Here is a 17410-nt window from a genome sequence, read left to right as displayed (position 1 = left end):
CCGAGATAAAATAATGCACGGATAGGCATCTGGGGTCTCCCTCCATCATGAAAGCCGTCTCTCCTGGGGAGAACCAGTACTGGTGTCTTAGTTAGGTGGGAGAAACTCAAGAGCATCTATGAAATTTCCGGTGCCTGGACCGGGATTCAAGCTCCGGACCTATGGATTGAAAGTCAATCGTGTAACAACTAGAACAACGTGTTAAAGGTGACAAGGTGACCGTGACTTAGTCACTCATCAAACTTTAAATACTGCACTTTGTGATAAATTGAAACTGTCTGTGAACTGTTTCCGTTTTGTGCACAGGGTGCGAGACCTCCGGTTGTCTATTTCTGCCAACATAGTCTGTTCTCACCTCTTTTCGACGTTTTCAAATGAAAATTAATTTCTCATGTAATGTCATAAAATGCTTATTGAATGGCTTGCCGGTCATTGGTAAAACTAATGGTCCTTTTACCCTTTGGCTCTAGGGACAATAGTTCAGATTGGCCGGCAAGCCAATCAATAAGCGTATAATATATAAAAGACTATACAGTTAGAATGTTTTAATGTAAGATGCCACGATTGAAAGCCAAGAAAAAATAACAACAATTCTTTTATTTTTTTATTTTTTATTATTTTTTTAAATCATTTTTATAATGCCATCTTTTCATTTGTATTTTCTGTAACATTTTTTTTTCTATTTACACAGTTTATTTTTATCACGGGGGATTTTTTTTTTGTATTTTTTCATTTTGCAAGGGTCTATTTACAGGACAAAGTTTTTCGCATTTCATTTGGTCGGCATCAATAAAGTCATCATAATTATAAAATTGGCTAAAATCGTCGTCGGTTAAACGTTCCGAGGTTGGTCTATCGTCCTTTGACAATCGGGTTTTCTGAAAAAGAGAAACAAATGACGTCATACATATCTCGCAAAATGTTATTACATGTACATTAAATTGTAAATAAAACGTGGCGTTGCTTTCGAGGTTTATTGGCCTTATCTTTTATTACTCTCTTTGCGGTACATTCATGTACATGTATCGAAGAATAAAAATACAAAGAATAAAAGGGAGACGACATACACAATGAACAGTTTTACACAAAATCTTGTCACATTAAGAATAAAGTAAACGTACTGTAAAAGCAGGAATTTTCGCGATGGTTTAATTTTCGCTATATTCGCGAGGCTCTACATCTCGCGAATATTAATCCTCGCGTAAATATTCACCGTTAGTATGATTCAAATTCAAGAAGGATACTATTTTTACAATTTCGCGAATATTAAATCCCGCGAACATTCTCAAAATTTCAAATTCGCGAAATTTTGACCTAGCGAAAATATGTGCTTTTACAGTACGTAACGTAAAACAAATTTAACATGGTACGTAGTGTATCCTCAGTCCAAAAAGACGGTTCTTTACGTCAATTCAGTTAACTCATTATTACACTGAGGTGAAGATCTATTGAATCTGAACGTAGTGACTTACCTGTAACTTCCTGGCACGGCTGACATCTACAACCGACTACGACTGGGAAAAATGCTGTCTTTAAGCTCTGGTTCATTCCCTCGCCACACAGAACATTCACCTCATCATAATGGCTTACATCAGCTGTACAGCATCTGTGTAAACAAAAAAAAAACTTAGATACGTGCTTAGATCGTAATGATTCGTCCATTTAAGTAACAAGCTACTGATGCGTCAAAGTGTGCGTCATTAACAACAACAAAACTCTTAGGTGGATATTAATGGAAGACAAATTAAACCACCAATTTACAGTTATCTACTGTTTGAACCACTAAATATGTGGCAGGGTTTATTTCTGTTAATTCTGGCTTTGTTTTACAATATAAAGATACATCAAATTAAGGTTTCTAGAAGTAGAAGCTGGAACTTTTTCAATTTAGATACATCTTAAATAAAGTCAATTTTATATCCTTGTGGATTTTTTTTTAATCATGAAAACATTTCAAAAAAAAATATTCAGGGAAATTTTGCTACTAAGCTAAATAAGTCAAGATATCATGTAGGTTCTATAACAATCAAACAGACTGAAATAGAGCCAATATTGAAATGTAAGCAGATTTAACGTACATTGGAAAATATCAAATTAAAAGTTTTGGCGACAAAATTTAAAACCAGTCAAGAAATTTCAAAATTAAAAACAAATCTTTAAAGACCATTCTAAACCCTTACAATATTTACCATATGAAGTGTATTGTCTCATAATTAAGAGAAATCGAAGAAAAACTTTACTACGTACATATAACGTAATCAGAATATCAAAGGAAAGTTTTTATCCACGTAGTATTGTTTTTTGTGTTTTACCCACCTGCAGTCATTGTCTAGCATGTTATTGTTAGGCTTGGAGAATAACATAGGCATGGATGTACTGTTACCGCAGGAGCCCTCACAATATGAGAAGTCTATCTTGGATGCAGAGCGACATTTATGGGCAGAATCCTGCAGGAAATCTTTGCGTGTGTACTGTCGGCAAGAATCTGAAATAATAGACAATACATTAGAACAAAGACAGCGAATCTGGGTTTTAACTGTAGACTTTATACGTATTATGCTGCTTACACATACTGAAGTGATATCAAATGCTCATTTTTTTCCCAGACAAACTTCTACCAAATGTGAGTGCTTACATGTTATTTTTAGCTCATCTGATTTTTTGGGGAAAAAAGTGATGAGTTATTGTCATCACTTGATCGGCGTTGGCGTTGGTGTTGCCTGGTTAAGTTTTATGTTTAGGTCAGTTTTTCTCCTATAAACTATCAAAGCTATTGCTTTAAAACTTGAAACACATGTTCACCATCAACAGCTGACTCTGTAAGCAAGAAACATAACTCCATCCTGCTTTTTGCAAGAATTATGACCCCTTTTGGATTTAGAAAATATCAGATTTCTTGGTTAAGTTTTATGTTTAGGTCAGCTTTCCTCCTAAACTATCAAAGCTATTGCTTTGAAACTTGCAACACTTAAAACATAAAAGTAAAAACAGTAAAAAACATAAAAAGCCTAGACTTAGAAAATCAGATTTCTTGGTTCAGTTTTATGTTTAGTTCAACTTTTCTCCATACGGTCAAAGCTATTGCTTATAAAACTTGGAGCAGTTTTTCGCCATTAAAAGCTGACTCTGCACAGCAAGTACCATAACTCTTCATTGCTTTTTGCAAGAATTATGGCCCCTTTTGGACTTAGAAAATCATGGGTAGGACAATATTTCTATTATACAGAGACAAAAAAATCAGATGAGCGTCTGCACCCGCATGGCGGTGCTCTTGTTATAATATATAAAGATTGCTAGGACAATTATGTCTTGCAACAAGTAATATTTAGGTGTAATGTCCATCTATCGTTAGACGACATTGCTTCACACGTCAATATTGTTAAATGTCTTTTTCTACACTTGAGCCGCACCATGAGAAAACCAACATAGTGCGTTTTAGACCAGCATGGATCCAGACCAGCCTGCGCCTCCGCACAGTCTGGTAAGAATCCATGCTGTTCGCTTTCAAAGCCTATTGCAATTAGAGAAACAATTAGCGAACAGCATGGATCCTGACCAGACTGCGCGGATGCGCAGGCTGGTCTTGATCCATGCTGGTCGCAAACGCACTATGTTGGTTTTCTCATGGCGCAGCTCATTTGTTCTTCCGCGGAATAATATTCAGCTCATAAAGCTGCTGCAGAGCTCATGCATATTTCTTGACAAAAATCTAATAACCTATAAATTAATATGCTTCAAAAATTCCAATTGATACTAATGAATATTAATTTTAAAAAAGTCAAGCCACGCCCTACCTGTACGTTTGACACATCTTGGACAGCAAGGGTTAGGTCCTTCGTAGCTGAGCGTTTCATCCTAAAATTAAAATTAAAAAAAAATGATATTACCTTGAAAGTATCAACACAGAACCTTTTTATAACATTGTCCTAGGGATATTTTCTATTATTTTATGATGCGCCAACAGTCCTTTCTTAATTATTGACATTTCATTTATTGGCAGCGAAATTGCCAATGAAACGTACAAATTTTGAACATTTACAGAGATATACTATTTCCCATTAAATATATAGGGCATTCCTTAATGGTTAGAAGTTTAATAAATCTGATAAGTATTTACAAGTTGAGCCGCGCCATGAGAAAATCAACATAGTGGCTTTGCGACCAGCATGGATCCAGACCAGCCTGCGCATTCGCGCAGTCTGGTCAGGCTCCATGCTGTTCGCTTTTAAGCCTATTGGAATTGGAGAAACTGTTAGCGAACATCATGGATCCTGACCAGACTGCGCGGATGCGCAGGCTGGTCTGGAACCTTGCTGGTCGCAAAGCCACTATGTTGGTTTTCTCATGGCCGGCTCATTTATATTTTACCTCTTCACATGTAGGTATTTCACAAACTGGTGAGCATTTTACAGCTCCAGCGATACACTCGCATGCAGAACACTCATTCTCTCCGGAAGTCCATGTTTCGCCAGGCTGCAACACAAAACATTTATTAAAACGACGTTATATAATATATACCATTTCTATCTGTTATTCTGAAAAGAGGTATCTTTTATATTTTTAACGCAGCACCTTAATCTATTTTGACAATTTCCGGCTAGTAACAGGGCCGAGTAGTTAAGGTCGCTGACTTCAAATCACTTACCTTCATCGATGCGTGTTCGAAACCTCGACTATATGTCTTCCATGTGATGATACAGCCGACTTATTTAAGTTCTGTTCTTCCGAAATAATGCTTGGGGACACTTTGGTTCTTCTTTCACCATCAAAATTATAAAGGGCAACATCTCCCTTAATTGTGTAAGTGTGACGTTATACCTAAGGTGGCAAATCATGGTTCCCTGGGTCGTCCAGACATTATGGCGAACTCCTCGCGGATAATAAAATGCAAAACCAAATGTTGTACCCTGTACATTAAAGAAACCATAAGAGAACATACGTTACTTAAAATAAATAACATGAACGCACGTAATTCTATGATTTTTTTATATATATATAGAATTACCTTCTTGTATTCGCCGTCGACGTAGCATTTATCACATTCGTTAATTTTCACGCAGTCGCCGTTTTCATCTCTGTAATAATCGTCTTCGCAGATACACCCGTCTTTGAGTTTCTCCTCACAATCTGCTGGTGGTCCGTCAAATCTGCTAGCGCAGGTGTGCTCACATAGGGTGTGATTAGAGAATTCCTCGTTTGGTCCACAGCCTATTTTACAAAATTAAGTAATTAGGCATAAAATATTAGTAAAGTATTCATGATGTCAAAAACTGATTTTTAATATCACATTTTGCAAACAATGCGAACGTGTTTCACGTAATGAATGTGTTTGATAAAAAGTGCAAAGTTCAATTATACTGGTTATAAATACCATAAAACACATCCTTGATTAAAGTGCAATACAATGTTCAAGTATTAGAAACAAAAGCCCTGGCTTCTTATCTTAAGCTGTAACGTGTACATTTTCGATACGTAAAACAAAAAAAAAAACATGACTGAATCATTTTTGAAACAAATAATGAAGATTTTCGCATCCGCTTATTTTAGCGATCAGGGCACTGAACACACGTGTTCAAAAATTATTATGCGTCGCGAAATCGAAGTTATGCAAAAATAAAAAAAAAATACAGTACAAACCAGGAAAGAAAGATAACAACAATCTAATACTCACGACAAGATTTCTCATAGCATACAGCTGAGTCTGTGAGATTTGGGCAGTCTGGGAATTTGGGTCCTCGTACATTCCTCGTTCTCGTTTTTCTACCAATACCACAATCCTCTGAGCAGTCAGACCACTCGGACCACTGACTTACATTGCACTTCACTGTAAAAAAAAGAGTAACCAGTTTTTAAATCTGCCAAAAATTTGGTATCGAAAATGTGAGTGACTTTTTGTGTAATCTTTGGCAATTATCGCCACATTCGTTTCATCTGGATATCAATTTTGGATCAAAAATGTAAACAAGTCACGGCTGTTGTGAAAATACCTATAACTTTAGATGCATTTTCCCCAAAAATACCTAGGAAACCGTTGTTTACAACTTTCCGATAAACCCAGTTGTTTGGCAGTACTAGCGACCCCTTTTGTGTTGGTAAATTAGATGTGAATACAACATATGCAATAACTTACTGTCGCACTCGTGTTCAAGACAAGTCTCCGTTCCTTGCAGCACTTTATCGCACACACTGGTATCGGCTTGGCTCTTGTAGGCACGTTCGCGTGTCCTGGTTCCTCTGTCACATGTTGCAGAACATTCAGACCACTGGCTAAAGGCTGTAACTTCACAACCTGTTGCATAATATCCAATAATAAATATGGAACATTTATGGTCAACTTTGGTCTTAAATTTCCAAGAATTCACGACATAAAAGTATATACTTTGCGAGTGAAAATGTTGTCATGAAAGCTTATTTCTAAAATAATTTCAGTACCGAGTAGTGCTGACAGCCTGCCTTTCGACCATCTGTACAATACCTTTATGAATTCTATCAAAACTAGCTTTTATTAATTAACATTTAATTCTATAAAGCTGTTTTTGAAAATGTCTTTATAAACTATCGATGAAAAAACGACAGCACTTACAGGAAACATCATTGTTACATGGTTTGGTATTAGAGTTTCGGCCCTTGCATGGCGCACCGCCGCACTGTGGAAGTGGATCATTACATTGTCTGTATCTATTTGTTACGCCGCCATCACATGACCTACTGCACGTGCTCCATTCGCTCCAGCTAGACCAGTTTCCGTCAACTGAAAGTTATATTCACATGCTAAAATTAAAACTAGTTATACGGTATACCTAATTTTCCAGGACAGACTTGACCGCACTTATCATATATTGGTTCAGAGGTTAACGGCCAGAAATATCATTTACGCGCTATTGCCTGACATTACATTTCTATTCATTCCATCAGCATAACCCCCACTATTTAGTTAATCAAATTGTTCTTTGAATACGATCTTCCATCAAAGAAATGACAAGCCTTCCGCCAAGAGTCAGATTGTTGACATACTTTGATAAATTTATTCCGGAACATTTCCTAATTATCTGTCAACAAACTCTTTGACTGGTTGCCAACAGGACAGTACAGTTTTTATCGTGTCAGCTAGATTGCGACTCTGTACGTCGGGATTATTAACACTATTCATTGATGTCCGATGTTGCCAATGTGTCATTTAAAGTAGGCAGAATGTGTTTTATGAACATATGTTCATTATTTGGTGCCTTTAAGAGATCTATAGAAATTTTGAAAGCAAGCGATCACCACTTTCACTTTTTCTGTATAAACTTATTTATATAGCTTGCTTTTTACAGAGTACCTACCAATAGCATGTGTGTCATTTTCGCACTGTTCACCCTGTGTTGTGCAGTGACAGACCTCGCAACCTTCTTCCTTTGTGACGTCACCAATGTGGTATGGAATGCCGCGTATCTTACAATCAGCGGGACATGGTTTGCGTGGGCACTCGCCAGTATCGACCTTCTCGCCACAACTGTATGGATCGCCGTTCAGTAAAACACTGAAAGTCACAAAAATACATATGTGTTATATGTTTTTCTAAATAAATATTTTGTTGTAGAATCTTATGAATCATTCTTTCATTACGCCCATCTGTGTTACTGCCAAGCCGTTCAAAATTTTACAACAGCAAATTATAATTTATACATTCAGAGGTACAATTCTATAATTAAACTACTGCCATAACATATACACAAACCGCTTTATAAAAATGGCATTTTTATTAACTTGATAACAAGCTGAAACTGAATAACATATCATACAGTTCTATAAGGCCAGCATTTTTTTAATTTTCTGGTTTACGGGAGCGCCGACCCTATTTTTTGACAAAACAAAATAAAAATAAAAGTCATTTTCAGTACTTTTATTTTCATTTTACCCGCCGACCGTCCATAATTGCTGCTGCCAAAAATAAAAGTTTAACTGTAAAGTAGAGGTTCTTAATCAAGATCAACAGACGCATGAAAAATGGCGGCCTCCATGAATGTAAATTGTGTGAAATTAATAGGAAAAATATACAAGTTAACAGACAGTAATCTTTGGAATAAGTTGGCAGAGATAATAAGTATTGTAAAGGAATTGGATCAGAGTAGAAATTACAGCACTTAAAGCTCAACATTAGGAATAATCACAAACGAAAAATGACCTTCACTATCAACGCTGTCCAGATCAGATGTTGAAAATTCTGGCGTATCACATGTACGAGATTTGTTGTCTGTATATTATAACTGGACAACGATCAAATTCACGTGGGACTGTCAGAAAAATACCACAATTGATAAAAAGGAAAGAAACCAAAGAAATGGCAAAATGGAGGAGCAAAAGTGAGTATCAACTTGCTAAACACATTTTTTTTTTACTTTGAAGTCTTGGGGGTTAGAGAAGATAAAATAACTAATACCACAATTTTCAGTAGTTCTGTTGAAAACAAAGTGCAATTTCAATGTAAAATGACACATGTCAATGCAAATGCTTCACTAAGATACATGTGATAAAAAATTCAAACTACATGTACATGATATAGTCAAAATAAGTGGACAGTCAGATTAATGGTTGTTTAAAATGTTTGACAGGAATCAGGATCGCGTCAAATTAGTTTGACTAATACTGTAACTCAAAAGATAATTATCAAACATAAAACTCCCAGCAACATTCCCATGTTCACTTGAAGTATACGCCTATAAAATCTGTAAGAAGATCCTTTGAAAGTATGTTTGGGACAGACATTCAGACACTATATGTCACATGTGCCTTTGACACTGAGGAACACATAATGACATATCCAGTAATAAATGTTTTTTTTCGAACTCATAATTTACTAAGTCCAAGTCCCACCTCAGTGAAGAGTCTTATAAATCTCAGATACTGTTGTTTGAACATCAGCCGATAAGGTTTTTATTTTGTACACATTTTATCTGAACCAAAATTCAGATTGTTTCAACTTGTCGTACAATATAGGTGACACTGACAATCGGCAAAATATAAAACAATATTCAAGTCCTGAAACTTAACCAAAGCCATAAATTTAATTTTAAAGCCAGTGTGCATAATTGTTATCAATTCGTAATTTTTGCTTTCTAGTATGACAATGCCTGTCTTTTAAGACTTTGCATCTCCGGCCAAATAATATGCATGTATGCAGTATGAAGACCTAAAGTAGTTCTTGCATATCCCCATTTTAATAGCAGTTTTTATTCATGTTTATCATGTTTAAATAATAAACATTAGGCAATGTTCTTATGATATGTCAACTGTCGTATCTGTATATTTTATTATAAAAAATGTTTCCATAAGTCTATTTTTATTACAAAATAGATACATACAAAAACACAAATAATACATATCCTTGGTGACTTTGAAAATGGCAATATTCATACAAGCTACACATTAAGAAAACAACAGTATACTGAGATGATGAGATATAAACCAGTTCAGAATAGTTCATTTGTGAGTGTGTATGCAATTTAAGCTTGCAAGATTTTGTTTTTTGTGGTGTAAAAAAAATAAAAAAAATGTATCCTTTTGGACGTTTTATTTTTATTTCTTTGGTCGACTGCTCAAAATCGGGATTTTTATTTTTATTTGCTAACATTTCATTTAAATTTCGGCGACTACAGAAAAGATATGGGTGCCTTTCCTATCACCATTTTTTAATCAATTAAAGAATTCAGAGAAATATCAATGTACTTACAGTCTGGTTCTTTATTACAATCCATTTCTCCGTTTCGACAGACGCTGTAAAAGTAAAGATATTTAAATCGTAAATCGTGACACAGACTATTTTAATGGCGTTGTGCCTGCAGTCAATTACAGGCATTTCCGGAAATCACATTATTTTGACATTTAAATGTGAAGAATCTATTTACAATAAAACCAGCTGTCGGCTTTGGAAACGTTAAGTCTGAATTACAAAGATTGATCAGAGTTAGCAGGAGGTTTGAAACTGCATTTAGATAAAATACTGTGATTGCGAATTTCGTTTAGACCGTAATTCTGAAAAGTTTGAAAGGTAACAATTTGGAAAAGTAAGAGATGTATTAACAAGGTGCACTTTACCGCAGTATTCCTAAGTAAAAGTTATTTAGAACACGTTAGGTTTACCTTTTTTATTAACGCGAAATTTTTGAACGCATATTAATAGAAGGGATAATATTTTTACACCTACCAAGTTTCGCATGGACCAACATTTACTTCAAAGCCTGGCAACACAGCATTCCCGTCTTCGTCGTAACAGGGGCACTTCCTCTTGAGCACACACTCCCCGTCATACAAAACTTTCCCGTCGGGACATGTGCAACCTAAAACACAAAGAGTACACAAATGAAAACCTAATGATCACCTACATACATGTGCAATCTGATGAACAAGGCCTAAATACGGTTGAAAACAATGAAAAGAAAAATGTTTTCATAATTGGCACATTAGCAAATATCTAATAAAGTGAAAATTAAAATACTTTTTGATACAATTAAGTACATGTATCTTCTAACTTTCCTTTTTGCCAAATATTTTCAACGTTGTACGTTATTGCAGATATACATTGTATTTAGTGTATTACAGGTAGTTACCTGTACAGAAACTGATGTTAGAGCTAGTGGACCAATAATGACACTCGGCAATTTCCGTGTAATTACGTATTCTCGTTCGGCAAGTGTGTTTCTTCGCACACGTTACTTTCCGTAATAACCGGAAAATGCCAAAACTGCATACAAATAATAGTGATCTGCTGATTGTCTTTGCGAGTCCACTATTTTGGGTAGCATAATTAGTTTAACAGTTCCATAACCTATAAACAAATACATTAAATAGTTGAGGCGGCCATATTACCTGGTACACATTCGTCACCGTCATCTTCAGTGCACGTGCCAGGTCTTACATCAATGCGGGTGTGAGGACATCTGTTTCCACACTCGCTCCATACCATGCCGTTTTCGCATTGTGCGGGTGCTGAATATAAACAACAACAATTAGAATCTATAATTTTCACAATTTTTTTTTTAAACAAAGTGCATGTAAATCAATCAGCACACCAATCAGTTGATCTTGCACTTAAATATTACAAAATGCGAGTAACAAAATTACTTGTGCTCATGCTGATTTTTTTTTTTCGTAAAATAAATCAAAAACAGCAGTGTCATTGCGTTTATTTTCAAAAGACATTATACATGTACATGTATTCTTACTTGTTATGCACGGGTTTTCGCAGGGTTTCGTCTCAATAGAATCTCCGTAGCAATTAGTATTTGGTTGTTCAGAACACATCCTGTTTCTCTGTCTAGTTCCAAATGTGTACGGCTTGGCTGGTGTGCAGTCACCCCACGGGGACCATGGGTTACATTCCGGAGGAACATCAGCTGTAAAATGTATGAAGTTTTTCATCCTGAAAGTTTGCTAAGACTTTAAAGTTTAGAAAATGCCAAATTAGTGTTTCTTAAACTATGGAAAAAACAAAACAATATAAAATGACAAGCTTTTTAGGCATAAAATAAGGGACTATAAATGTTTACTAGAACCGAAGTTTATATTTGAAAATATGAACAGTTACTACATTCAATTTATGTAAACATGAATTAGTAAAAGGTTTTTGTATATGCAGTACTAGCGTTAAGTTTAAATAAAAAACAAACTTAATAAATGTATAGCTAACCTGGTAGGTTTTTAATAATTAACTATTACTGAATAACATGCATTCATGAATGTAGCTCTACATACACAATTAATTCATATATTTAGTAAATTTAAATATATTTGATACGGAATTTTTACATTTGATGTAAATTATCTAAAGATAAAATATTTAAGTGAAAGATGGGCAATGGATATCCTTAAATACAAGGATGGAAAGAAGGTTAATGATTAAAATTAAAGATATAATGGATATATCAATGCGTTTTAAAAAGTTCTGCCTGGCAGAACTTTTTCAGATTTATTATGCACTAGCGTTTTATAAAACAAAATAATAGATAAAATGGATATTATACATGGATGAATTTAAAAAAGTTCTGCCCGGGAGAACTTTTTCAGGTTCATTATGCACTGCAGGCGAAAAGATTATCATTTTAAAATACATTTTGAAAGGTAGCAGATGATATGTAGTATAAAAAGTTTTGCCCGGCAGAACTTGATACAAATCCACTAGTCTATCATCAAATATATATATAAAGCCTCTAAAGGTTAAAAAAGTTCTGCCTGGCTGAACTTTATCTGACTCAACTAGTCATTATAAATTTTATGAAGGATACCGATGTATCTAAAAAGTTCTGCCCGGCAGAACATTTTAAAGGCCATTATAGATTATGATAATGTAAAGCCTGTAAATGTGAAAAGCTCTCCCTCCCTATAATAAATGCATGAATAAGGTTTAAAAAGTTCTTCCTGACAGAACATTATCTGACTCAGGCCTTTTAGAATAATATAAAGAATATTCAGTAGTCTAAAAATGTTCTGCATGGCAGACCTTTCCTAGGTTCACAATACGTTTTGTAAGGTAATGGAGGATATGCTATATAAAAAGTTCTGCCCGGAAGAAATTTATATGAACCCATTCAAGTCTAGTATCAAAATCGCTATATACAGCTTAAAAGATGTTCTGCCCAGCAGAACGTTATATATTCGTTCCAATCTGACTAAAGTACATCTCCTATTACGCTACGCTTAGGATCTGAACACGAGCTATTGATAGCCTCGTTCTGACGACCCTTCCGCTGGCCAATCAAAAGCTAACTTACAACATTCTGCAAGCTTTAAAAGGCCTTGGTTTTCGATATCTACAATTCTTATATCGTAAGATGTTAGATAGCTGGCTAGCTCAGTTGGTAGAACACTTGCTCTGTAAGCGAGGGGTCCCTGGTTCGAGCCCTGGATTGACTGCAAATTTTTCTTACTCTTTGACATTCAAACAAGTCGTCTGATTGGTTCAAATGAAAATAGATTTGTGAAAATAAAAATAACAATACTGGAAATCCAAAATATACAGAAGACGTATGTGAATAGGTCGTTCTCAGATCTTCGTTTAGAAGATCAAGTACTTAAGTCAGATTGATATTCGTTCAATACAAGGGGCTATAAAAATCATCACATATTTTGCAAAATCTTTACATTCTCAGTTGAAGAAGTTCTGCCTGGCAGAACTTTATCTTACAAAACTGCTCCATACTTATCAAAGTTATGACCCAGACAATCTCTAAAAATGACCGTTGACCCTTAAGTGTGACCTTGACCTTTGTGACAGGAACCTGGGTTGTTTGTGCAACACTCCATCTCATGGAGGTAAACATTCATACAAAATATCAACAATATTCCTTCATGCACATCAAAGTAATGGCCCAGACAAGACCTGAAATGACCTTTGACCTCCATGTGTGACCTTGACCTTTGAGATAGGAACCTGGGCTTTGCATATGACGCTCCATCTTTATTGAGATAAACATTCATGCCAAATATAAACAAGATTGTTCCATACATGTCAAAGTTATTGTCTGAACAAGAAATCTGGACGGATTGACACACGCACATTAGCTAACTTACATACATGGAACAACAATTTGTATGACCAAGCATCGCTTTCTGCAAGCAGGCGCAACAAAAAAGCGTATTAGATGAACAAAAATCCTCTCTTATACTTTTATCATTTAAATATATTCATCCAAAAAAGGAAATTAACACGGTATTTACATTTCAACATGAATTTATTATAGAACATTAAAATAGTATTATGAGCAAATAACATTTGATTGAGGGTATAATTGATTATCACCTTAAATCAATAGTAAATAAAAAGCAGGACTTTTCGTATCTCTTCTATTAAAATCATTTACTTTTGTCAGTTTGGACAAACAAAAAAGATACTGTATTCAGGGTACCAACCAGAAAATTGAGCCCAAACTATAAATACTCTTTTCATCTAAAAAACCCTTTACCCAATGTTTTTTTTTCAGACTAAGACTGCCCTGGCACCTCTACAATTTAATTGCTGAAAACTGTAACTTCATTACCAATGTTACTATATATTTAACCAAAATGGTGCAGTTTTAGTGGCACCACGAGCTGCATTGAGTGCTTAAGAGTTTTTTTGCCGGCGTGTTCCTACTATTATTTTGTCAAAACGGCCCCCTGAACTTTTTAACATGACATCAGGGGCAACATTACTTCACAAACTTACAATGGCTGCCGTGTTGAATTAAGAAATAATAAATCTGTTCCTTTATTTTATCAGTTAATAAAATATGGGAAGGAGTTAGGATGCGTAATAACTAAATCATGATTGCGTAGCACGAGTGATATAATTATTCGCATCGGAACGACTGCCCATACTTTATCGAACTGATAAAATTATTGGAACAGAACTTTTTAAAAGTCATTGATATATTCATTATATCCTGAATCTTATTTTAAAAGACTCGAGTTGGGTCAGATAAAAGTTCTGCCAGGCATAACCTAAAACCTTTAAAGGTGCAAAATAAAGTCCCATGTTTATCTTAATGTTCATAAACATTTCCATTTGTGTTTATGATAATGTTCATAAACACTTCCATTTATGTTTATCATAATGTTCATAAACACTTCCATTTATGTTTATCAAAATGTTCATAAACACTTCCATTTGTGTTTATCTTAATGTTTATAAACATTTCCATTTGTGTTTATCTTAATGTTCATAAACACTTCCATTTATGTTTATCATAATGTTCATAAACACTTCAGTTTTCACAATATCTTGCTCATGAACTTGAAAGATTAAATTCACATTTCCTATAACTCATTTAAGGAATCACATTTCACTGAAACACAAATTACTGTCTACACAAATTATTGTTTTTCCATATATCTTTAAAATACACACACTACATTCTGGAGTTATAGCTTAATCTATCATATAGAAATCAGAGCAACAAAGTATGCTATAACTAATATACCTTAAACACATGTTCATAGTGAAATTATCATATTCGTAAAAAATAATCATACGCTATGACGATAATGATGTATGCCATAAACATAACTTGTCACAAGATTTGTTTCGCCAATTTTAGTTCTTTGTATTCTAAAAAAGAAATGTATATATATATATACACACAAATTTAACGTGTAGAATGGTCAGTGTCCCAAAGCTGAACTGTCAACTACATTTATTACCGTTACGCACGAAAACTTCGTGCGATAGAACGCCACATGGCGGAGACTACGATTGAAAGGAAAATAATTTTTTTTCTAATTCGTCTGCTCAAACGAAAGAAATCATATTTGCCATAAACCTTATACCGTCTCCTTGGAATACTGAGAAAAGAACAACAAAACTCACTATCATTTCAAAAATTCATATTGAAATTGCGGAAAGCACTTGGGTCGCATACTGAAAAATTAAAACAACGGGAAACGGCAGATAATCAAATGCCTAAATAAATAAATTGGCGAAACAAACGTAGTGGTTGCTCCAAAATAAGACAAACAAAAACAGCAAACTCCTAATCAATAAAAACCATCACAAACCTAAAGCACTAAAAACAGACAATCTTTCTTCTAGATTATCTTTGATATGGCCATCCTTGGCACTTTCACTAACCCATTGGTGACTGTCTTTAAATCTGTTGGAGACTTAAAATCACAAACGTCATGATACCACTTTAATGCATAAAAAGCTGTAATTATCGGACTTCGAGTGTTCGCAGTTTGAATTAAAGATGTAAGATATATGGCCGCAGGCAAAGCCTTGGCGGGCAAGATGTCCCCACTCCCAAGCCCCCTACACAAAGCCCACTTTTTCCAACGAAAGAATGCGCTCTCATACTTTTTACACGTATTATCTGCTCTTGGTCTACGTAAAACGCCAGGGAGTAGGTCCACCTTGTCCACCAACACTTCCGGAAGCTCTTCAATTTCCTTTTTATGACACTGCAAAAATAAATGTATAAAATATTTTTTAAATTATTATGTCAATAATCAACAGCGAAGACGGAAATAAATATTACAGGTCACATACATGCTCGTATTAGGAGGTGAAACAAACGCCTGGCAGAATAGTATCGCATTTACACGACATAATTATACTGACTATTTTCTATCATTTCTGAACTTCTGAGACAAAGCTGCCCTGGTAAATGCCTTCAAAACATATCATGACACTTTTCATGGCAAATCTGCCTTCATAACATTTCATGGCAAAGCTGCCTTCATAACATATCGTGGCAAAGCTGCCTTCATAAAATTTCATGACAATGCTGCATTCATAACATTTCATGGCAAGGTTGCCTTCAACACCATCCATGGCAAAGGAGCCACGATGACGTCTCGCACGCCATCTACCTTCATATAAATATCGTAAGCAATACTGCTGAAGCAAATTTACATCTAACCGACTCTTAAGCAAACATATACCTTACAACTTTGCATTAAATCATTCTACGGTTAAACTAGCCTGTACATCTCTCATAAATCTAACCATTAGTAATATAAAAAAAAAACATAATATAACTTTGTGCTCAAGGGAGGTAAATCCATTTTATTTAAGTTTGTTACTAAATTGACTAGTATCCCTTGCATTGAAAATTTAGTTTCAAAGCCAACATTCGGAATTTCAGGTTTGTATTACCAAACATTCCTTTTCCGTTACTGCACATTGTATAGAAGGACTTGTTAATAGGTAAATCAAACCAATCTATCACATTGGGAATGAAATTTCCGTTTGGACACAGATCAGGCCAAACAAATAGCCGATGGCTAACATGGGGTGACAAGAACACCGACTGCTCTGTCTGATTTCATTTTACTTATAACTTTCCCAATAAGTGGAACGGGGGGTACAAACAACCCAAAATCATTTCCCCAGTTTTGGGTGAAAGCATCCACTCCCGAAGAAAGATGGCACCAGAATCTAGATTAAAACTTAAATATTTTGGCGTTGTGTTCTGACGCAAACCAGTCTATTGACAAATGACCAAACTTGTGTACTTTCATTGACATAATTTCTTTAGAAATACCCCAGTCATCATTGTCAACAATTTTCGATAAATAATCGGCCCTTTCATTAAAAGACCTATGAATCCATTCCATGTATAATTGTATTGATTTAGACATACAAATCTTAAAAATTTCTATGGCTATGATTTGCAATTCTTTGTTCATAGACCCTTTTTAACTATGAATGTAACCACAGACACTTGGGGTTCGGACCCCCACCCACCCCCACTCTCCTCCGCCCTTGGTTAAGTTTAGCCAATAGTTTTTAGCATTTTGCCATGTATTGAGCTTAGATGACGATCATAAAACGCACTTTGTAACATTTCAGCGTGTTTTAAAAAATGTATTTTTTACCATCAATGCTCTCAATACTACAAGATATGAAACATCGCACAGACACTATGGAAACAATAGCCAATTAAACTTTTGAATA

General features: G+C 35.0%; 1 protein-coding gene across 1 annotated transcript; it reads right to left on the bottom strand.

Annotated features, from left to right (window-relative positions):
* Nucleotides 1-597: 597 nt before the first annotated feature.
* Nucleotides 598-17070, bottom strand: LOC128551370 (SCO-spondin-like). The gene is made up of 16 exons (XM_053532218.1): nt 16969-17070; nt 15768-15912; nt 15511-15615; nt 11205-11375; nt 10849-10968; nt 10187-10319; nt 7326-7522; nt 6584-6751; nt 6131-6289; nt 5672-5824; nt 5006-5208; nt 4369-4473; nt 3795-3855; nt 2317-2485; nt 1473-1606; nt 598-878 (listed from the first exon to the last, which is right to left on the bottom strand). Exons 1-16 carry the CDS (start codon nt 17068-17070, stop codon nt 853-855), a joined length of 2151 nt encoding a protein of 716 aa, XP_053388193.1. The 3' UTR covers nt 598-852.
* Between the last annotated feature and the right edge of the window lie 340 nt (nt 17071-17410).

Source organism: Mercenaria mercenaria, unplaced genomic scaffold (genome assembly GCF_021730395.1).
Source record: "Mercenaria mercenaria strain notata unplaced genomic scaffold, MADL_Memer_1 contig_1029, whole genome shotgun sequence".
In the NCBI taxonomy this organism is placed as follows: Eukaryota; Metazoa; Mollusca; class Bivalvia; order Venerida; family Veneridae; genus Mercenaria; species Mercenaria mercenaria.
This window is presented reverse-complemented; position numbering and strand designations above follow the sequence as displayed.

Bases quoted from the DNA above. Each gene is read 5' to 3' on its own strand.
- LOC128551370 (XM_053532218.1), bottom strand. From the start codon at position 17,070: ATGGAATGGATTCATAGGTCTTTTAATGAAAGGGCCGATTATTTATCG. The intron at 10,320-10,848 runs GTAATATGGCCG...TTTGTGTTTTAG, and splicing joins CGGTGACGAATGTGTACCAG to GTTGCACATGTCCCGACGGG. The intron at 6,752-7,325 runs GTAGGTACTCTG...TATAACTTTCAG, and splicing joins AAATGACACACATGCTATTG to TTGACGGAAACTGGTCTAGC.